The sequence below is a fragment of the Danio aesculapii genome, chromosome 6 (assembly GCF_903798145.1).
Source record: "Danio aesculapii chromosome 6, fDanAes4.1, whole genome shotgun sequence".
NCBI lineage: Eukaryota > Metazoa > Chordata > Actinopteri > Cypriniformes > Danionidae > Danio > Danio aesculapii.
Window position 1 is genome coordinate 5,748,353 of NC_079440.1, and position 24,532 is coordinate 5,772,884.

Genomic DNA, 24,532 nt, shown 5'->3' on the forward strand with positions numbered 1-24,532 from the left:
ACGCCAGCGAATGTGGCGGCTGCCAGACGGTAACCACCGACATGCTCAGAGCTGACCGGAGGAAGCTCAGAGATCCGAGATTTGGGTGTGGGTTCAGAACCAGAAGGACGACTGGAAGGAGAAGAGAAGCGTTAAAACTTTTCTGACAGCACAGAGACTCGATATTCAGCCATTATATCAAAACTAACCTCTGGGCGATATGACAAAAATTACATATCATAATACAAGTCATCTCATATCCTGATCATATATACAACACAATAGATGTAGGAGCTTTACTGTAAATTTAATTAATAGTACACTATTTATGTATCCAGTCATTTTCCTTCATCTCAGTCCCTTTATTAATCAGGGGTCGCCACAGCGGAATGAACCGCCAACTATTCCCACATATGTTTTATGTTTGTGGATGCCCTTACAGCCACAATCCAGTACTTGATAACATAATAATAATAATAATAATAATAATACAGAAAGGACAATTTCCTTTTGAAATATTAATGTATAAAGTAAAAAACGTGTATGTGTTTTTATTTTTCATGATTTATTTAGAACTTCAGGACAAATGTTAATTATAGCAATATTAAATAAATTAATGATTTATTTATTTATGTTTTAATGCTATATCAACAGCATTGGCTATATACATGCCAACACTGGTATATATATATATATATATATATATATATATATATATATATATATATATATATATATATATATATATATATATATATAATATATGTATATGTATATATATATATATATATATATATATATATATATATATATATATATATATATATATATATATATATATATATATAATATATGTATATGTATATATATATATATATATATATATATATATAATATATGTATATGTATATATATATATATATATATATATATATATATATATATATAATATATGTATATGCATATACACATCTATATATATATATACACACACACATCTATATATATATATATATATATATATATATATATATATATATATATATATATATATATATATATATATATATATATATATATATATATACATATATATATATATATATATACACACATTTATATATATATATATATGTATATGAAAATATATGTATATAAAAATATAAATATATGTATATATATATAAAAAAAAATATATATATAATTTTTTATACATGTAATTGTAATATAATCACTTGTACTCAATAATTATAATAGGAAATATTGTTTCATTTTTATATGCATAAGTAAAATGTGGAGTCTTTATTTGCTTGCAAACATTCTGTAATTGTAAATTTTCTCTCAATAAAAATAATAATAATAATAAAATAAAATATTTAAAAAACAATAATAAATAAATATGACATAAAACACTTTTCAAAAAAATATTACAACATAAAATGCAAAACGGAAAGATTCTAACTGTCTGACCTGAGATCCTTCAGACTATAGCAGGGGTCGATATATCTATACTTGCCATGATGACAGTACATAATATTTTACTAGTTATTTTGAAAGATATTAGTAGGATTACCAAGGTCAATTAGGTTAACTAGGCAAGTTAATTACTTAAGTCATTGGGCAACCGTGGTGTTCTGTAGCCAATTGAAACAATAAATTCTTAAGCGGCCTAAAAATATTGACTATAGCAGTGTTTATAACCTTTAAAATATTCTTTTATTTCAGCCAAACTAAAAGAAAAGACTTTTTACAGAAGAAATTTGTTTTTAATTGTATATTTATTAATGAAATGTTCTTGCCATGTGAATAGGCTTGGCTGCTGACATGGCATTAAATAAAAAAATTCATCATTATCTACAGAAGAAATGTATAATAGGAACTACTGTGAAAATATTGCTCCTTTGTGTGTTATTATTTTAAATAACTTATTTAAAACTTCAGTGCAAATGTTTAATTATAAATGTAGAAATATTCAATAAATCAATCATTCATTTATTTATTTATTTATTTATGTTTAAATGCCACTTGGCGTTTCTGTGTGGAGTTTGCATGTTCTCCCCGTGTTCGTGTTGGTTTCCTCCACAGTCCAAACACATGCGCTATAGGTAAATTGGGTGAGCTAAATTAGCAATAGTGTATGTGCGTGAGCGCAAGAGTGTATGGGTGTTTGCCAGTGTTGGGTTGCGGCTGGAAGGGCACCTGCTGTGTAAAACATATGCTGGATAATTTGGCGGTTCATTCCGCTGTGGCGACCCCTGATTAATAAAGAGACTAAGCCAAAAAGAAAATGAATGAATGAAAAAAGTAATTGAATGCAACTGTAAATAGCCGTGGTTGCTGACATGGCATTAAACTAAAACATTCATCATCATCATCATCATCATCATCTACAGAAGAAATATATAATAGGAACTACTGTGATAAAATAGGCCCAACTCTGTTTAAACATCACTTGAGAAACATAAAAAAATGAATTATTATTTCACAGGAGGGCTAATAATGGCTCGTTTCCACTGACTGGTACAGTATGGTACGGTTCGGTTTGGTACGGGTCACCTCTATCAGGCTTGCGTTTCCACTAACAAGGGTACCCTTTTGGTGGGCGTGGTGTATGACAGAAAGTTTCAGTCGACGTCATTCTTGCTGGAGGAAATGTCTACAATAAAGCTGTACAGGTCGCTCACATATCATATGAGAAGCACTTCTCATAAAACAGATGCTTCATATACATAAATACTTGTGTAGAAATGTTTATTACTAACTTTTCAATGAACATGAATTGATTTTAACTGCAGATCAAAGACAGTGTGAAACAGCCTACTGTAACGTCTGTAATTATATTAAATAACTAAATAAATTAACATATATAAACACATACAGCCCCTTACAGTCTCCGACATGTTATCAACTACAGAAGAACTACATATAGCAGAAATTTCGCCCGTATTTAGGTTCAAAAACAGCACAATATAAAGCCTACAGTCAGTGTAAACCTCTCATCCGTGTCTGTAATCTTCAGCAGCACATGTAGCCTCTGTTAGAGAACAATTCCATCATTCTGAGTTCATATTAGTCCAAAAGGTGATAATAACAATAATAATTAAATAAGGCAGTGTGTTCACGTCTGCTCAAAAATTATGTGCTCCTTTTTTTCCGGCTCCTCTCTTGTTTTTTCCGCGCTTCACTCTCGCGTTTGTCAGTGTCTGACAGGATCGGGTTTCAAAAGTACGTTAATAATCAAGCACAGGTTATTATCATCAGCTCCAGAAGTTTGTTATTTCAGATATAATGTTAGATGCGCGCGAGCGCTAGCAAGAAAGCGAAACCGCTCGCGCCTCAGACTGCCTCGTAAAAAAAAAAATTTGCAGCACAGGGTAAATCTGCTCTACTCTATGGCTTTGTGGCTGTTTATCAAGACGACAAGGTTTGTTTGAGCCCGGGTCGACCATGGCTCGTTATTATATGTATAAATAATTCTGCTGTAATCTCTTGGCTTTGCGTGTATTTCAAACATGGCGGGTTTTTTGTTTTCATTCTGGCTTGTTGCGCAAGCAAATGACGCATCTCTGTAAACCAATAGCGTTCAGCTGCGCGTCTAGCTCCGCCTTTTGGTACCCTTTCTCGTGTTTGGTACCCTTTCGAAAGGGTGCCGAAAAAGTGGTACGGTACGGTTCGGTTCGGTACGCTTTTGGACAGTGGAAACGGCTATAAAAGCGTACCAAACCAAACCGAACCGAACCGTACCGTACCACTCAGTGGAAACGGGCCATAATTGTGTCTTCAACTGCATTTCCCCCATGGGAAAAGCCACCACACATAGATGGTCTGTCTGTGGGAAACAAGTAAACTAATGATTATCAGCACTTACTGTCCTCCGAAGTCAACATAAAACCATCGTTGCAGGAGCTCGTAGGTCAACAGAGTCACAGCGAACTGAGGAGACGAGCGGAAAACACGAGCTGCGGAGAACAGAGAGAGAGATTACTGAGTGAACACGTGTGTGTGTGTGTCTGTCTGTGCATGTGTGTACCTCCAGCTCCCTTCCACAGTGCTCGGAAGCCTTCCTCCTTCATAATCTTCCTGAAGCAGTCGATCACTCCATTGTACGTGGTCTGACCGGCGCGGGCGGCCACCTGCAATCGTGTTTTGATGACATCAGCAGGAGTAACCAATGAGGCAGCAGGAACACCTGTCAATCAACATCATCATCTATTAATGCATGATAGGGAATCAGTGGAGTTGTATGATGATTCAGTATGATGATGTATTTCCAACTGAAACAGGGTATTGAGTAGGGGGCGGGGTTTTATTTTTGGGGTCTTCCTCTAATCTTTTAGTCGCAGCAACCTAATGACTGGAGGGGCGTGGTTAAGCATGTTACACCCAGTCCGTCGAACTGACATCATCAGTGAAGAACTGCTGTTTCAGAGCAGAAGCTGATGGTAGGTTTAATTAAAGATTAACAATTTAAAAAGTTGATTAGCTTGCGCAGATTAATTGTTCACCTTAAGACTTAATGTGCACTAGCAAAATAAACATTGCAAATGTTAAATTCATGCAGATTTTAATTCTAATTTCTTTTATTAGGATTTCTATATGGAATTTCAAATTACAACATTCATTTTATAATTATCCTTCCATGTTGTTGTTAACACTACCCCATACAAACACATCCCTCCCACAACAGCCTATAACTTCCCATTGAAAATAAACTAAATAAACATAATTAATAAGTAAAAACTACATCTAAATAATAATAATAATAATAAAGAAAAATAAATAAAACTTGAAAATTAATAATCAATATTAGGGATGCTCATTTCGGTTAATTTTGCCAACTGACAACCGTTGCTCGTTAACCGAATATTAACGGTTAACTGGTCGGATTAATATTCAATTATTATTTAATTTTTAAAAAATTAATTGATGTGTCTATTTTGTGTCTGACACATTAAATATTGCAATAATTTTAACATGCGAACAACATACAGAACATACAGTGTTCTCATGCAAAAATCAAGTAAAACATTGATTTGTTTGACTGGCTTATCGTCCGACAGATCACACTATTATGTCTTTTTCATTCTTTTATAACCTGCTTTAACACATTTTAATCTGTTTTTATATTATTATTATTATTATTATATATATTTTAAACTTGTCTGTCTTATTCCTGTTTATGTATCTGATTGGGCAGTTAAAAATTTTAACTTGGGCCAAATCATCATACTGGTAGATCTGTCTCTGTGGGTTAGCAGCGCAATTAATATAAGTGAGATTCAAGACAATGACTCGGCACAGATAACTGTTGTGGGGGAGTTAAAGTCCCTGCAGTCTGGCTGAGATCAAGACCTATCATTACGTTTGGCTAGCTAATGCGATTTACTCCAGGGAGGGGGTTAAAATCAGGGGCCGTGCGATTTACTATTTACAAGTTGAATTTTGGGGGGGGGTTGCACGTGATTAGAGCTGTAAACTTTTCGATTTTAGGTGAAAAATCTATTCTGTTGGAGACGTCCAATAGATTATTAGGTACCGAAAAAGTCCACATAGAAGGGTGGCAATCACCAGAATGGGGAAGTCACAGAGTAAAATGAGAAAATATGATACACTGGTGTTTAGCTATATGGAAAACAGGTCTGTACACTGTTTTCATCTGTTTATATATTATTTGTTTTATTTTATTTATACTCGTCTCTTTTATTCCAGTTTATGTAAAGCACTTTGATTTGCCACTGTGTATGAAATGTGCTATATAAATAACCTTGCCTTGGTATATTAGGCTATTTTAAAAATGAATATATTATAAGAAATATTAATAACTGTAATTTTCCAAATGGAAATAAGGTTGGTTTGTTGGTTGTACACTAAATCATCAAAACTGTGGCCTATTTGTTGTGTTTATTAGGGATGCCGGAGCGCGCTCTGATGGAGAGATAACCCAGACACTCAGTCTTGTGGCCGGCTTGTTTCCAAAGCAGAGCACATTTCAGAAAGTTTTGTTTTACAGCTTCTTTCTTCAATTGTGCAAATAAACGGAGGTGTTTATGACGCGGATACATGAGAGAGGCATCACCATCAGTGCTGGTTTGGCATCAACTCATCGGTGTCAAACTGTGACCAGCAATATCCTTCTTTCATTTTGCTTCTTTGGCAAAATATGTCTGTTGGCACGTGTGGTTGCACGTGTTACCGTCTTGCGAGTTAACAAATATGGGTTGCACATTTATACAGCCAAAAAAAATAAAAAATAAAAAAAATATATATATATAAAAATTTTATTTTATGTGTCAATGGTCAAAAAGGGTAACTTGGAGTCTCCAAGTGTCCTTTATTGAGAGCTCCTATACATTAATTTGGATAAACATGTATAAAAACACTAATTATCTAAGGTACTGTTATCAAAATAGAAAAATTGGATTGGTAAGTCTTCAAGCTTCGATCCAATTGTCTTTTCAAACTAATACCTCTTTATTATAGCCTTCTGCAGGCATTAATCAAGACAAAACTTTTAGGCGGATTTTTTTATTTTTTAGTGTGTTATAAGTTTAATTACTTAATACCAATAACATTTACAGTGATTCTGACTATTAAGGAATAAACCTCAGTGTGTCACCTTTCAAAAGAGACCAAAACCATGCATTTATTAAAAATGGTTCAAAAATAGCATGCAATTTACTTTGGGTATGCATTGTGTTTGGCATTTAGGCAAATTTTACAGGAACGCTAAGGGGTTAAGAAAAGTACTGTTGCCTGTCCTACATAAAATCAGAATAAGCCAATTCATACAATGTAATGTCCTGCGGGATGTGCTTTTATAGTAAGTTGTATACCATTTTGAGCTGTTGAAAGATGCTGTTGATGGAAGTCCAAAATATAGAGAAAAGGATTACGCATTACAAAAATGCATCCAGGTTAAAGTGATAGTTCATCCAAATCTGAAAATGATCATTTATGAGTTTCTTTCTTGCGTTGAACATAAAAAAATGGAAGTCAATGGTTACAGGTTTCCAACATACTTCAAAATATCTTCTTTTGGGTTCAACAAAAGTAGGAAACTCAAACAGTGAGTGAATGATGGCCATTTAAAATTTTGAATGAATTATCCCTTTAATTTGTTTTCACTAATTCTTCAAATAAAATTTCAATAAAACTATCAGAATGAAACATTTTGAGGTGCAATCATGTATTAATAAACTGGGTAAGCATCACAGTTCAATCTAGAGTCTTGTTCTGACCTGCGATGGCACCAGCACTCAGCAGCTGCAGAGCTCCCAGTCTGCCATCCTCATCCGCCAGCATTGCCTTCGTGTGAGCATAAACAGGGAAATAGATGGCAGAGAAGGGGATATCTCGGAGGAAACAAGCCTTGGCACCCTGTGGAGTAAGAAAAAACATTTACATTTACTGTACGTTAATTCAGTGTTTCTCAACCACATTCCTGGAGGACCACCAGCTCTGCACATTTTCCATGCCTCCTTAGCCAAACACACCTGATTCAGATCAACAGCTCATTAGCAGAGACAGAAAGACCTGAAATGGGTGTGACAGAGAAAGGAGACATCCAAAACATGCAGTGCTGGTGGTCCTCCAGGAACGTGGTTGAGAAACACTGCTTTAATGCATATTATTTTGAAAGTGATTCAGGAAAAGATGAAGATTTTTTTTATTTAATGCCATGTCAGCAACAAAAGTATACACACACACACACACACACACACACACACACACACATATATAAAGAGTAGGTTAGGTAGTGCGTAATAGACGCGAAGATTTATTTTCAATAACTGCTGTATTTTTCTTTTAGATAGTTAGGGTAGATGTTGGGCCAATAGATTGTTTTGTTTTAATTATTTCTATTGTTTGGACGCCACCCGCGTCTCATCTCTCCAACTCTCCCATCTATCTGTTCATCTTGTGTTCCATTTGTTGTCTGTAATTTCAATATATTCTTGTAAATATTTAATGTTCTTTCTATGTACATATTTTTGCATTTATTATTATCACTATCTTTGTAAATAAACTCACTTTATTGCATTTAGTTAGTCTTGGTATTTTGTTCCTCACTTGTTGATATTGTGTGTTTGCTTGTGTGTTTCACCCAAAATTAATGTTACTCTCCTTCCCCTTTACTCACCATCCTTAAAAACGTAACAGCCATTTTCATGGCAAGTACATTTCATTAATAAATATACAATTAAGAACAACAAACAAATGAATACATGAATATGATTTTTAGCATTAATACATGATAAACATTCTTCAATTTTTTCCAGTGACACTTTGCTTAAAATGTCTTTTTTTTTCATAAAAAGGCCTTCTGCAGTCATTAAAAGCAGGACAGTCCAGCAGAATTTTACTGCAAGGATTCAGGAAAAGAAAGCAGTTCTGAATGGACAGAGCGTTTTTTAATACAGACCTTGTAGAGGCCGAAGAAGCCGAGGTCTCGAATCACACTGAGCGCGCTCACTCTGGGGCCTGTCGTGATTTCACCAGCAACCTGCAGACGTATCTTGACGATCTCCAGAGGGTTGGTGAAGATAACCTGCGAACCACCGGCCTGGAAAGACAGAGATGGAAGGTTTAGCCAATGAAGAACTACACTTTCCCAGGGTTTCGCCAGGTTTTAAGATCAGGCTTTAAGACCTTTTTAAGACCTTCCAGAATTAAATTTCAGACTTATACAGAGCGAAACGCGAAGGATTTTATTTAATGGCCCAGCAGATTTTATTTGGTAACACTTTATTTTGATGGTCCATTTGAGTATTAGTAGACTGTCTGCTTAATATCTGTTGATACAGACATTCATCAGACATTTAACTGACTATAACAAACTTTGCAAGTTCGTCAATTTACACTAACCCTAACCCCAACCTATCAGTCTACTTATAATCTAATGAGAATTAGTTGGCATGTAGATGCAACGTAGCTTAAATTCAACACATCGACCATCAAAATAAAGTGTGACCTTTTTTTTACTTGCCCCATCAAAAAACTAAATCTAATCAGTTATTCCTTAGCCACATATTTAAATAATGTGTTACAACAAGCAGACACTAGTTGTATACATACTAATGAAAAAAACCTTAATAAGCTTAATGTATGCACAACAAAACTGTTATAAATACTAGTTTGCTAAAAGTTTTGAGATGTATTGTTGATGATTGGATTAGGCATGGGTCGGTATAAGATTCTGACGGTATGATAACCTTGGATAAAAATATCACGGTTTCACGGTATTGTGATTACTGCTCTAAAATATATTCTTTTTAAATGTCTGGGTAAAAACAAATACTTTTTTCCCCTGTGAGCACAATATATTTTATCTTTTAAAACATTTATAATATTTTCGAGCAGTAAACATGTCAGGCTAAATAATTCAAATGAATCTTTGACTTCTGCTGTCTTCATTAGTTTCAAAAACACTGATTTCTTTACAATTTAAAACGGCATCTTTGGATATTTTTTCTGCTGGAGATACTGTTGTCCTAAAAAACAAAAAAAAGTAAATAAAAAAATCTTACATATACCTTAGGAACAGTATTACAGAAAATTTTTGCGGTTTTAAAACCCTGACTTTTCCAAACCGCGGTATACCTTGATAACGGTTATCGTCCAATGCCTAGATTGGATATGTGTTAAATCGACTGAATAGCTTTACATAAACAAAGGAAAATTAAGACCCGTTTGAAATGATTTAAGACCTACAAGACAATAGTGAATTTAAGACTTTTTAAGACCCTGTTTACAACCTACACAATATTCGTGTCTATTATTACAGTCAGTGTAGCCAGGTTTCCATTCTAATGTGAAGTGAATATTTTCACTGTTCGATCCATTGTTGTTTATAAATCTCCCTGTCATTCTACATCAAATGGATTGTGCCAAATTCAGTCATATATCATGTCTGAACCGGTTCATTTCAGTGCAGTTAATCATACTCACACATCCACCAGCAAGAACCTCGGCAGCGAAAGGTATCGTATTATCTTTTGTTGTAAATTTGTCTCTCACAAAGTCATTCACCTGGAGGGGACACACACACACATTACTCATGTAACTGCTTCACTTGACTAGCTCATTAAAAACTGTATACAGTCAGTTTAATAACACTCACAGTGAGCTTGATGGCTTTTTCTGGAGCCACTCCAATGAGCTGCGGTAGAAGACCTGTAGGAGGATGAAAAAACAGACACCGTGAGATGAAAGTTAAATAAAGAAACACTTTTAGGGCTGCACGATTAATCTAAAGAAAACCATCGTGTGCAATTTGTCAGTAAATCTGGTTCTGTAATCAGTAGTAAACCTTCAGCACATCCTTTCAGATGGAGCAGCATTTACTACACAGACTCGTAGTTCACTAACAAGCTACGAAAATTTATTTTTATGATTGCAGATCATTTAATTAAGCAATAATGAAATGAAATGTAATCATTCTGTGATAATAACAGCAGATAATGCTGATGATACCCAGCTATACCTCTCTTTTCACCCTGATGATCCCTTGGTTCCAGCTCGCATTTCAGCCTGCCTGTCAGACATTTCGCACTGGATGAAAGATCATCATCTTCAGCTTAACCTTAAGTTTCTGCCAACCCAACTCTACACCATAACTTTTTAATCCAGATGGATGGGGCAACCATCACTGCATCCAAAATGGTAAAAAGCCTTGGAGTAACGATTGATGACCAACTAAACTTCTCTGACCACATTTCTAGAACTGCCCGATCTTGCAGATTCGCACTATAACATCAGAAAGGTCCGACCCTTCCTATCTGAACATGCAGCTCAACTCATTGCTCAAGCTCTTGTTCTCTCCAAACTGGATTATTGCAACTCTCTACTAGCCGGGCTTCCAGCTAATTCTATCAAACCTCTTCAGCTGCTTCAGAACGCAGCAGCACGAGTGGTCTTTGATGAACTCAAAAGAGCACATGTCACTCCGCTACTCACCCGTTTGCACTGGCTGCCAGTTGCTGCTCGCATCAAATTCAAAGCTCTGATGTTTGCTTACAAAGCGACCTCTGGCTTTGCTCCTTATCTGCTCTCACTTCTGCAGATATATGTGCCCTCCAGAAACTTGCGTTCTGTGAATTAACGCCGCCTCGTGGTTCCATCCCAAAGAGGGAAGAAATCACTTTCCCGAACTCTCGCATTCAATCTGCCCAGTTGGTGGAATGAACTCCCTAACTACATCAGAACAGCAGAGTCACTTGCTGTATTCAAGAAACGACTAAAAACTCAACTATTTAGTCTCCACTTTCCTTCCTAATCTGTAACTGCATCTCTGGCTATACCACTAACTGTACTCTCTCTCAAAAAAAAAACATTACTAATGCTTTGCTTCTTAGACTTTACACACCTGAAACTTGTCTATAGCACTTGTTCACTGCTGCTCTTATAGTTGTGTAAATTGCTTCCTTGTCCTCATTTGTGAGTCACTTTGGATAAAAGCGTCTGCTAAATGACTAAATGTAAATGTAGATCATGTCGCTTCTTAATGAACTAAGGCCCGGTGTTGCTGCTACATAAAAAAAAACTTTAAAATGCCACATTTAATGACATGTTTTTACTGCAAATTACTTCATAACTTCATTGGATTATCTGAAATAAATCCTTCTGGGAGATAATTCTGTAATCATGTGTTTACTAGTCACATTGAATCAATGAAAGCCGTTTATAATCTAACATTATGTGGATTTCCTGGTCGTTTCTTCACGGCACATTTGAAGAACCGTTCTTTACTGACAAGATGTACATGACAAAATGCAGCTTTTGCTTTATCGTGATTTTAATTTCATTTCAATAAATCATGCAGGCCTACTTTATATTAGTTTTGTTTTTTGATAGCACAAATCCAACCTCTATAAAAGCCAAAGAATCCCTCGTATCGCAGGACTTTCTTGGCGCAGTCAAAGCTGTTCTTGTACATGAGCTCTCCTACGAAGGAGCCGGTGGAGCGCTGGTTCTGCATGCGGGTTTTCACCAGGTCTATCGGGTACACAGCTGTAGCACCGGTGGCTGAACACAAACACTACAGGTTACAATGCATTCTCGAACACAAATAAATAATTATCCATTTAATGCAGCAAGAAATGAGCACCTCCAGCGATGGAGCCCAGAGTGAACCTGTAGGCAGACTCTGCAGCCTGCAGCCAAAAAGGCCGAGAAACCTCCGCATGTGAATGCTGCAACGACAGAAAAAAACACTTACATTTTGTTCTCAAGTAAAATCTAAGTAAAGAGACAAGACAAACTGGTAAACCAAAGTCTCACAGTAGTATAGCAGAGTATATACAGGAATTAGAGAGTAAAGTTCAATACCTTTTCAGACTCTTTCCATACATTTTAAGACCTAATAACCACTTTAGGTTTCAACCGGAAAAACTGGCGAGATTTTTTTTAGGGGTCATAAATTTCTCTCCACTTTTTAAGACCCCGCGGACACCCTGTATGCACTCACCGGCCAAATTATTGTCAAGCCTTGAGGCGGATGGGCTACAGCAGCAGAAGACTACACCGGGTGCCACTCCTGTCAGCTAAGAACAAGAAACGGAGGCTACAATTCACACAGGCTCACCAAAATTGGACAATAGAAGATTGGAAAAACATTGCCTGGTCTGATGAGTCTCCATTTCTGCTGCAACATTCGGATGGTAGGGTCAGAATTTTGCATCAACAACATGAAAGCATGGATCCATCCTGCCTTGTGCCAACGGCTCAGGCTGGTGGTGGTGGTGGTGTAATGGTGCGAAGGATATTTTCTTGGCACACTTTGGGCCCATTAGTACCAATTGAGCATCGTGTCAATGCCACAGCCTACCTGAGTATTGTTGCTGACCATGTCCATCCCTTTATGGCCACGGTGTACTGATGGCTACTTCCAGCAGGATAGCGCACCACATCATAAAGTGCAAATCATCTCAGACTGGTTTCTTGAACATGACAATGAGTTCACTGTACTCAAATGCCCTCCAGTCACCACATCTCAATCCAATAGAGCACCTTTGGGATGTGGTGGAATGGGAGATTCGCATCATGGATGTGCAGCCGACGAATCTGCAGCAACTGTGTGATGCTTTCATGCCACTATAGACCAAAATATTTGAGGAATATTTCCAGTACCTTGTTAAATATATGCCACAAAGGATTAAGGCAGTTCTGAGGGCAAAAGGGGGTACTAATAAGGTGTACCTAATAAAGTGGCCGCTGAGTGTATACATTTTAAATGTCCAGTATGTAGGATTGACACACAGTGGTTGAACTTGGTATTGCAGTCCAAATTCAAAATATTGGAGAGGATTTTTTTTTTTTGTTTTTTCCTCACACAGCCTCTCCTCTGAACACCACGAAAATGCAGGTTGCCAGATTAACGACACCAACAGGAGCGAGTGTTCCTGACAATAACTTGCACTAAGCTGCTGAGCTAATGTTTACGTTTGTAATAATTATTATTCAATTTTTTCAATTCACCTTTATTTTTATAGCACTTTTACAATGTAGATTGTGTCAAAGCAGCTTCACATGAAAGATCATAGTAAAATAAATCAGTGTCCGTTCAATGTGAATTTTTATAACTGAATATGTGTCTCATTTCAGAGGCTGCTACTTTTCTCTGGAGGTCGAATTTTTCGCTGCATTCGCATACATTGAAGCAGCCTTCATGACTAAAATAAAATGCACGCATTTTCGGCTGGGGTGCCGAAATATAATTGGATAAACACGCAGTGGGCGGAGTTACACAAAAAAAAAACTAAACAGATGTTCCAACATGGATGTACATTTAGAAACGAGAATAACTGACTTCAGCATTGTTTTTCAGATAAACAAGCATGTTTCTTAAATATCTGCAAACATATCATAGTGTTTTGATGCTTTAGAAGAGTCAAAAACAGCTCATTTAAATTTAGACAGATAAACTCACCTGTCTCTGTGCCTCAGCTACATTATATGGCAGGGATCCTTCCTCTAGTGGAGCTATCCTCTCGATATCGGTCATGTTTAATCGTCTGCACATGTCAAACATAAACAACTGATCAGGACCTACATTTTAATATCAGCAGATGAAACTATTTTCATGCCAAAAGCCATGCTGCACCATTTACACAGGACTCAATAAACCATGCAAAATAAAACCAAAGAAATACAAGAACATTTACACAATCTAAACAAATCAGAAGCACTGAACTTATCAATCATCGAGGGATATCACTAAAAGTTTATCTGCTTGCATTAAAAGCAGTCCCTTCATTACTTCATAGGGAAATTAATGTTTACTATAACTGAATAACCATTAAAGACAGATCTGGTCAGGTTTGTAATCAATAAATACTTTTGTTAAACCCAATTCTTAAAAAAAAACAACGTGTTTGTCAGTGGAATTCATGCAGATAAATGACAGTACCTATGAGTGTATACCTAAAACTCTTAGTCAAAGTAATAACCCTATATTAAAAAAAACATGTTGTTTCCATACAGTCAGTAACTTTTAATACTTTATATTTCTCTGTCTTTTATAATTTGCTTGCATTTGTAGCACTTCATAAGATTGTAACCCTGCCCTACGCTAAAGTCTTGTGCCTTTTGTCATTTATTTGCTTTACTTCAAATCAAAGTTTGCTGGCTGTATGCATTTTAAAAACTGACATTACCCTGTTTGGGAGTGCAGCCCTGATAGCTGGAACAAGATGTCGATTTCCATTGGAGTAATTTGACCAAACTTATTTGCAGCATGAACAAACTCCTCTAGAAATGGAGGAAAGAAAATGTTGATGTCATATTATTTAAATATATTCTTTTCTGATTATTGTAGACAGCGCGCACCTTTAGTGACAAGCATGTCCTTCCGACTTCCAGCGAGAGTGCTGTAGATTTTACGGATCATTTCCATGTTGTTAAGCAGAGAGTTGAAGGCATTGAAGTAGGAGAAGCTCACCATGTGAGAGGTGCCGCCCCCTGCTGCCTAAGAGGACACACAGACATAGACTCAGACATACAAACACACACAGACACATTTTCAGTTTCTAGAAGACACTCCACCAAATAACCAACTCCAGAAAGAAGCCTGTGCACTTACAGATACGAGGTTTTCCTCCACAAAAGGTGTGAGCATGTGGTGTCTGATGGTGGACATGATGTCACTGAAGTCCAGGGATGAAATCATGCCGCTCTTGACCTTGTCTTTCTGCACAAATGCCTGTCGAGCATGTTCCAGCTGCAGCTCCTGTTAAAAACAAGTGTATATATAGATCAGAAATCGCAATCAAAATAGTATTGAGGGGTCAAAATCAGTGGCTGAAATGTTGCCTTTAATTAGCACTTCTTTGATGACATGTTTTGGTTATGTTAGTGTCTACCATTCTGTGCACATTCTCTGCTTGTTGCCAGTTTCTTAGAAATGCCACTTGAACCTAATATAATCATTAATAAACTACATTTTTAAAGGAAATGTTTAAGTGAATAACAAAAGTTCATAGTTTACAGCCACGAGGGCTCTTTGTCAAAACTAGCCTATGGCGCCATCTGCTGCAATATATTTGCCTAGAGTGCCATCTGCTGTTAAAAACTAGCCTAGAACGCCTTCTGCTTTTACAAACTAGTCTAGATCGCCATCTGTGGTTAAAAACTAGCCTAGAGCGTCATCTGCTCTTAAAAACTAGCCTAGAGCGCCGTCTGCTGTTAAAAACTAGCCTAGAACACCTTCTGCTTTTACAAACAAGTCTAGATCGCTATCTGTGGTTAAAAACTAGCCTAGAACGCCTTCTGCTTTTACAAACTAGTCTAGATCGCCATCTGCGGTTAAAAACTAGCCTAGAGCGCCATCTGCTGTTAAAAACTAGCCTAGAACGCCTTCTGCGTTTACAAACTAGCCTAGAGCGCCATCTGCTGTTAAAAACTAGCCTAGAACGCCTTCTGCATTTACAAACTAGCCTAGAGCGCCATCTGCTGTTAAAAACTACCCTAGAGTGCCATCTGCTGTTAAGAACTAGCCTAGAGTGCCATCTGCTGTTAAAAACTAGCCTAGAGTGCCATCTGCTGTTAAGAACTAGCCTAGAGTGCCATCTGCTGTTAAAAACTAGCCTAGAGTGCCATCTGCTGTTAAAAACTAGCCTAGAGTGCCATCTGCTGTTAAGAACTAGCCTAGAGTGCCATCTGCTGTTAAAAACTAGCCTAGAGTGCCATCTGCTGTTAAGAACTAGCCTAGAGTGCCATCTGCTGTTAAAAACTAGCCTAGAGTGCCATCTGCTGTTAAGAACTAGCCTAGAGTGCCATCTGCTGTTAAAAACTAGCCTAGAGTGCTGTCTGCTGTTAAATAACTATGCCAATTAAAGAGAGAATAGCAGAATTGATTTCTTGAATGACCCTTTTGCATGAGCAAATTTTGCCAAATGGTCTTGATAAGTGATGTACAAACACAACCATCAAGTGGTGTGTCACTATAGTAATTCAGGTCCAGTGTTTTGTAGTAGTCCGTGTTTTAACGATTAAACGGTTTAGTCCCGTTTCTTTCAACTTTATTTCTAAACTACTTTCATGTGGAAGACAACGTTTAATATCGAAATGTTTTGGACACTTTAAGAGTCGACGCTGTGACAAAAAAACCCCCAAAAATAACATCACTTATCTGGCATCTCTACAGTCGACATGCTAATATGTACTTGTATCTCCCTATCAGTACTAGAATATTACATTAACAACTAATTGGAAGCATACGTGTTTTGACACTCACTCCAACACTGAGGTCAACAGCGATACTCAAATAATACATGAAAGCAATTGTAAGTGTGTATAATTATATGGGTGTGGTACCTGCAGGAACTGGCCGAACTCCAGATAACTGAGGTGCTTGTTTCTGGCATTGCCGAAATGCAAGCGGATAAACTCGCAGTCCCAGTTGAAGGGGATGTGGTGGTGCACGGTCGTCTGGCTGAAGATGTCACGCACATTCTCTGCAAACACACAGAGACGAACACAACTAAACTCCTGCAGCACATAACAGGCGTTGTGACATCACTGATGGTGTTTACTAGCTCCTGTGATCACGTGAACGCGCATGTGTGTGGATAAATGACTCTGTGTTCAAGGCTGAGCTGCTTGTTAGTTTAGTATAATTATATTATGGTCAGCTGACTGTAAAAGAGACCAAACACAAAATATTGACACAGGTAGACAACGATACTTGAAATCTGTGAATAAACTGAAGTCAATGAATTGGAATGACCTACATACAAAACGCCATGGAACAAACAAATACACTATTCTGAAGGGTGTTAGGATGTGGCACACACAACCATGGGGTACAAAGTCCAATTTACAGATTTATATTCAGTCAGTGTTGTTGTTACCGAAGGACACATCTCCAGTGCCAGTTTTGTCAAAGAGCTGGAAGGCCACAATGAAGAGGGCATCAGGCATACACAGCACTGACTCAAAGGCCAGAAACTCCTGGTACGAGATCAGCCTGAACACAAACAATAGAGACGTTACAAACATTGTACAAGCTCAATTTATTCTTATTCACTTAAAACTACATACATCACTACGTAATAGGGCTGCACAATATTTTGTTTCAGCACTGATATAGCAATGTGCACATCGGCAAGAGTCACATCGCAGGATCTGTGATGTCGAATCAGGATTATAGTCGAGTGGGAGTTAACCAAAAATATTCAATATCATTTGCATGTGTTTTAAAGCCTGTGACTGTGCAGGCATTTCAAGCCTGTATAAAGCATTCAGGCACAGGAAATTACCATTTTAGTAACTTCAAGAAACATTCATTGCATTTATGAGCAGTATATATGCAATGAAGATTATATACAGTGTTATTTATTTTACATTTAATTCAATTTGTGTGCCTGAATACTGTTAGACTCCAAGAAAAAAAACAAAGCATTGATTTAATTTGTAACTTTGCTCTACTGTATTTATCATTGCTTGTGATTTGGTTTAATACGTTTTATGCAGATGTGATCCACTACAAAACTATCCTATTATCATACTTAAAATTATTCATTCTTTTCAAATAGAGCCATTCATTTTATCTGTTAAAATTATACTTAGCATCGCAAAATTGCAGAAAAATAAAATATTGCAATGTCCATTTTTTCCAATATCATGCAGCCCTACTACGTACCATTCAAAAGGTTTCATTTAGCAGCCTTATGACTTATGACTGAAAGTAGATTTCTATGAGAATTTTTAAATTACATTCAAATAATTGTACAATATATATTTAAATAGAAAACAGTTCTTTAAAATGTAATAATTAGTGCTGTCACAAGATTAATTGCAATTAATCGCATTCAAAATACAAGCTTGTATTTACATAACATACATGTCTGCATTTCATTTTTTTAAGCGAACGCTGCAGGGCGGTGTGACGCCGTTCCTTTCGGCGCTTGCCGGCCGCTCGCCTCCGTGTGGAGGGCTTTCCCGCTGCAACCAGTTTGTCCGGTTAGCTCTTCGTGTACTCTGGCGGACTCGAGGCGCAGAGAGGGGCTGACCACGACGACGACCGGGTTCGAGTCCGGGGAAGAGCGGTTCCAGAAATCAGGTAAGAAAATAAAAACAAAATCCAAAAAATGAAGCGAACAAGTTCGTCACAGGGTGAGAATGTGGTCAAAATCCGAAAGCATGGTAAAAATCAGACGAGGGCTTTTCTTTTTCTGGACGGCTTTTGTGAATCGTCGTTGGTTGGGTTTAGGGACGGAGGAGGGTGGGTCAGCCGATTGGCCGGTCGCACGGTCAATCATTCTGTCATCCAGGCAGACAGGCGGAAGGTCGTTCGACAGCGGCCTCTAGCAGGTTTACACGAGAACGGCGCAGGAAAAAGCGCGCACAGCGGCCTCTCGCGGACTCGCGAAAACAAAAACTGCAAAAATACGTACCTCCCGGGACGTATTTCGCGGTCTCCAGAAACGTCCCCGGGACTACGTTCTCAGAATGAGCCTGGGTTGCATGTATGTTATGTAAATACAAGCTTGTATTTTGAATAATTTTAATTTATAAAAAAATAAAATCGCAAAGGGAGGTTTGAGTTTTGAGAAATAAAAAGGAATTTTGCAAATAACAATAAAGAACTACAAATAAAAATCAAGCAGTGCAAAAAAAAAAAAAAAAATGAAATATTTGCACTTTTAAAAAATATATACATTATTTTTATACGCTCATTTTGATTTGCTTTTCAGTCAACCACGAGTTTGCGATGCTGTTTTCTTGCACTTCACATTTCTGTGCGTTTCACTTTCTGGCCTAGATTTGACAAGGGGGTGGAGTCACGGGAACTGGAGCGTGTATGTTATACCCGGACCTGCCTCCTATGAAGCGACGTCATCAGCTCGAGACATCATGACAGGAAATCAGCCATGAATCGCTGTCATAAATCTAATCGATATCAAGTAAAATACCTGAATCCTTTGTTTTTTGGAGGGTTGTTTAAATCGTCAAACAGTAAAACTCGCAAATCAATACGAGCATTGCAATTGACTTGAGAGGTTTTGTAAAGGCAATACAGGAAAAAAAAGAGCAAATATATGATTTTTTTTACTTGAAAATATGTTTTTTTTTTTTTTTTAGTTTAAAAAACTTGATTTTTATTTTTGTTTGTCAGAAAAATTCCTTTTTATTTCTCAAAACTCAATTTCCCCTTTGTGATTTTTTGAGATTTGCATTATTCACAATTTTTTGCTCAACTCTTTATTTTTTGTTTGCAAAACTTTCTTTTATGTTGAAAGTATATATGGCCCTAGATTGACTCCATACTTTTTTGATCAAATAAATGCTAAAATCTTGAAGAAGCCAACTTTAACTTTATTTATTTAAAAGACAATTTCATCCAAAATGAGAATGAAAGATGCACTTCAAATAATCCGAAAGAAGCCGAATATGAATGCTGTGACCAATTCCAAGTTAGATTTAGAAAAAGTGCCACTGGAGTGAATATATAATGCGCATTTTATTATTATGCAAAAAAAAGTCATGCAAAACCTTATTGAAGTGAATGAAGTTTTGCATCCAAGCTGAGCTGAAGTTTCAGGATGCATACCAGAAAAAACAACTAGAAAACAGATCGGAGATAGGGAATGTCTCACCCATCTTTTGTGGTGTCAGCCACTCCTGCAAGCAGATGCACAGTTTTGGGGTTGAAGTGGAGCTGCGTGTGGAGGCCCAAATACCTCTGCACGAAATCAATGGGTGTCATGTACCGCTCTCCATCCTTATCCACCACACTGGCATACTGAAGAGAAAAACACAACACAATTAAAGCATCTGAACTGGAAATGAGCCCTGATTAATCATGCATGTTCAGAAATCACTTAGTATGATTTCTTTGGATTAAAACGTTCCAGAAAAAAGGGCTCAGCAACCATTATAACATTTAAGTAAATAAATTGTAAATAATTATTGTGTGAAATACCACTGGTCCCATATTAAAGGTGCAGTAGGTGATCTGCCAAAATGCTAACCGGTTAGCATAATATCTTTGAAACACAGTCCCTCCCCTGGCGTCCAAAGCCACGCCTCCTGAAACACGAACGCGAGAAACTTAAAGATGACATTGGACAACCCACTAGATCACGTCATTCGCCAGTTAGAAAACTTTACAGTACTTTATAATACTACAATTCCGAAGGAAAAACTGTGTTATATCTAGCACGTTATCAGTTGTGTAGCAAGCAAAACTTGTCATAATGTGTAATATTTCATGCATGCAAGGATCACTGCTCTCACGCTCTCAAACTCTGTCCTAAAGCAACCACTGAGTGCTTAGTGTTTGGTCAGTGGCGTGCAGGAATTACACTTACTACCAAGCCATACTTGTATGCAATATCAGACCGAATATTTAGAGTAACATGATAAACAACATAGGGAGCGCGTCACAGGCTGTCATTGTTCAAAAATGAACCAATGCGAATATAAAACCAACTTCAGCTCAGTAAAGCAGGCTAGGCGGAATAGCGCTATTTACTTGTTTTATTGTTAAACTAAATAAAAATCTACATTATGGATGCTATAAAATGTACCTGATGAAATTGAAAATAGTCACATTGATCTTTTGCCGGAAGATTTCAGTAGCTAAACAACACTTCCGTGCATATAACCCATTCGTAAAACAATCTACATGAGCTTTGCATGACTAGAAGAGTTTTAAAACAAAACAGTACCCGTCTAAAAGAAATACTTCAGCCATGGTGTCGTCCTTCCTCCAGCGTGCAAAAGTAACTCCAATATTGATTCAGGACTTTAAAAAGTTTTGATTCAGCATGTGTTTTTACCGCTGTGACAGTCTCGTGTACACATAAATGCACGGCGCACATGCACGCTCTAACGGCAGATCTGCGTAAACGGCTGCAGATGTACATATCTGCATTTGCTGACAGAGAGTTAAGGCTACTTATCAGAATTATGGGAATTGTCGGCCTGAAAATATTTAATTGGATGAACATTTTTTAGTTTTATGCCTTACCCAGAATATAAAAATACATATAAATACAGTTGAAGTCAGAATTATTAGTCCCCCTGTTTTATTTTCCCCAATTTCTGTTTAATGGAGAGAAGATTTTTCAACACATTTCTAAACATAAGTTTAATAACTAATTTCTAATAACTGATTTATTTTATCTTTGTCATGATGACAGTAAATAATATATTTCAAGACACTTCTATACAGCTTAAAGTGACATTTAAAGGTTTAACTAGGTTAATTAGGTTAACTAGGCAGGTTAGGGTAATTAGGCAAGTTTGAAAAAAAAATTAGCTTAAAGGGGCTAATAGTTTTGTCCTTAAAATGGTTTTAAAAAATTAAAAGCTGCTTTTATTCTAGCCGAAATAAAACAAATAAGACTTTCTCTAGAAATAAAAAATATTATCAGACATACTGTGAAAATTTCCTTGCTCTGTTAAACATCATTTGGCAAATATAAAAAAATAATAATAATTCAATGGGGGTTTAGTAATTCTGACTTCAACTGTACATTTAGATTTACTTTAATCATCACTATTGAAATGTGATAAGACTTTCAACCAGCACAACAAAACATGTTTCTGAAGACAATCACCTACTGCCCCTTTAATGATTGAATTGGCAGCTTGCAAGCTTCAAACTTACTTATTTATCAAGCACAAACATTTGCATACTAAGGCAACTGGGAAAAGGTGACAATGAATATTCATTAACCAGGAGTATTTTTCCATTTGATAAACTGTAAACATGATAAACATATTGCATTAAAAACCAGCATTGGGGCCGAAAGAAATGTATTTTTAACTATTTAAATACTACACTGTACCTGATAAGCAATTAATTGCTGAACGAGAAAAAAAGATGTTAATGTTATGCTTATTAACATTATATTACCGCATTTGCCACCTTTATATTAGTATAAATTTTTTTATTTTGATGAAAAATTTTATTTAAATATAAAAATGTAACAAATTCATAACATTTAATCTGAACATAATCCGTTAATAACTTCTATGAATTTCATTTAATATAATTAAGTTCCTTATAAACTCCAAATTTAGAAAATATTATAAAAAATACATTTTTAACTATTATTTTTCTTGCAAGATCTTTTATTTCAGGTTGAAAAGTGATATGTTTAACATGATGCATTGGTTTGTAAGAAGGCGTACATATAGTATAAGTTTACTAACAAAATTCTATCTCAAAGCCATGTACAATATGGATCTTATACATAATAAAACGCCATGTATAATATAAAATGTGTCCAATATTGGGAAAAAAAACTGAAATGCTTTGAGATCCTCAAAATACAAAGCAATCATTTCCCAAAAGTATATGCATTTGGATATATAGGACACAAAAAGCTGAAGCCCTCTGACCTTATCGAGACATTTTTCACTCATCCATCTACTGCCCTGACATTCATGTCTTCCTCCAAACATCAGTGCTGGAGTCCTATTAATAGAGCCACATCGCATAGAAGTCACTGTGTTACCAGACACCAAAGCAGCCCAACGCCACTCAAGAAACAACTACTCTCAGCTGACAGACGCACAAGATCTAGACGGCGGAAGTCTTCACAAATAACTAGACAAACGTGAAGCCCACAGATAAGCATTTCTCTGTTTATGCTTGAAATATGAAGCACACACATAACAGTTTACCCACAAACACATACAATTGTCTAGACCTTTATATTGCATGTCATAGACTTTCCCAGTGTATGCAAGTTCTTATTTGTGTTGCTTTCGGGGGGAAAAAAGCCATGAAGTGCTTGTTAATGTAAACTTGAAAGTCTTACGCATCCTAATCTTACAGTGTGACAATTAAAAATGCAGCGTGACTAAGGAAATAAAGGTTTAATGACAGACCAAAGCGGTTATCTACTTTGCATCTAAGGTTTCAGTTCAAAACTGATGATCCACAATCGACAACTCAAAGGATGGAAAAATACATGATAACTAGACAATGCACAAAATAAAGCTTTGAATTAGGGATTTCCGCTGTTTGAGCTTACCTTTTGAAAGATGACCTTCAGATCATTAGGGTCGGCCCTTTTGGTTAACTGCACCTGTAAAACAACAACATTGCAGAATTATTATTGAATGACACTTACAAAGATGACCTGTACGTCTAAAGAGATTTATAATAGAAAAACAACCATAAATATACAACCATGTCTAGTGAAATGTATAAATAATTGTTTAATTATAACAAAAATCTATGTTTTTCAGACGCAGAATGCTAAAAGACAGCTCTGTAAACGATCAAAACAACATTATCATCAATTAGTAATACTTTATTTTGACATTCAGGTTCACGAATTGTGCACTGAATGTATTTAAAGAAAACTGAACAAGCTTTTAAAGAAGCACACAGTATCTGACAAGGAAAATTGATCAATACAAATACACAAAGTCCCTGAAGATTAATATGAGCCCAATTTCGCCCACACAGCATGATCCTCACGCTTGACTACTCTTTATTAACAAAAGCCAATCTCTGACAACACAAAAAAGCTGTTAACGAGCTGATTAACGCTATCTACGACAGAATTCTGATGGTTTTTATGGTTTTATGAAGCTCAGAGACACTGAATTCAGTCAAAGTCTGAGCGCGAGTCCAGTGATAAGCTCAGTGATGCTCGCGCCGGTCCGTTTAAAACGCTTATCAGTTCCTCCAATTACTTCGTTTACACGTCTATTAGGGTTTCTCCTTCTGATAAAAATCAACTTGCAGCTTATAGTCGACAGTTAAGAAATATAAAATACAATTTTCAGTCAAAAGCGGTGTCGCTGGAGTCACCTTGGCCGCCATGCTGCTGTCTGACGTCACGTGTGTAGCCGTAGGGTCGCGCAGGCGCGTGGCCGACGACTGAGGGAGCGTGTGAGAAGAGCGATGAGGTGCGCGCGCATCTGTGATGTCACATCTCAGTCAGATTTTTAAAAAATCGTTTTTTATATACTGTCCACGTTAAAGGGTTTGATGAAATTTGGTACTTCATGACAAACAGAATTTATATGCAATTTATGTATTTTAATGGGTAAATATTCATTTTCTTTTTGGCTTAGTCCTTTTAAT

At 36.6% G+C, this 24,532-nt stretch overlaps 1 protein-coding gene across 1 annotated transcript in view; it reads right to left on the reverse strand.

Moving 5' to 3' along the window:
• The window catches only part of slc25a12 (solute carrier family 25 member 12), a 25,114-nt gene extending 790 nt beyond the window's left edge, over nt 1–24,324 (reverse strand). The window contains exons 1-18 of the mRNA XM_056459392.1: nt 24,257–24,324; nt 23,469–23,522; nt 20,076–20,221; nt 17,328–17,443; nt 16,792–16,931; nt 15,059–15,205; nt 14,806–14,944; nt 14,634–14,727; nt 13,907–13,991; nt 12,086–12,170; nt 11,845–12,003; nt 10,100–10,152; nt 9,928–10,008; nt 8,402–8,542; nt 7,218–7,356; nt 4,010–4,168; nt 3,848–3,938; nt 1–111 (exon numbers count right to left, since the gene is read on the reverse strand). The exon at nt 1–111 is cut by the window's left edge and continues 790 nt beyond it. Coding sequence (XP_056315367.1) covers nt 1–111; nt 3,848–3,938; nt 4,010–4,168; nt 7,218–7,356; nt 8,402–8,542; nt 9,928–10,008; nt 10,100–10,152; nt 11,845–12,003; nt 12,086–12,170; nt 13,907–13,991; nt 14,634–14,727; nt 14,806–14,944; nt 15,059–15,205; nt 16,792–16,931; nt 17,328–17,443; nt 20,076–20,221; nt 23,469–23,522; nt 24,257–24,268 — 1,952 coding nt within the window. The 5' untranslated portion in view covers nt 24,269–24,324. The remainder of the gene's footprint in view (nt 112–3,847; nt 3,939–4,009; nt 4,169–7,217; nt 7,357–8,401; nt 8,543–9,927; nt 10,009–10,099; nt 10,153–11,844; nt 12,004–12,085; nt 12,171–13,906; nt 13,992–14,633; nt 14,728–14,805; nt 14,945–15,058; nt 15,206–16,791; nt 16,932–17,327; nt 17,444–20,075; nt 20,222–23,468; nt 23,523–24,256) is intronic.
• Between the last annotated feature and the right edge of the window lie 208 nt (nt 24,325–24,532).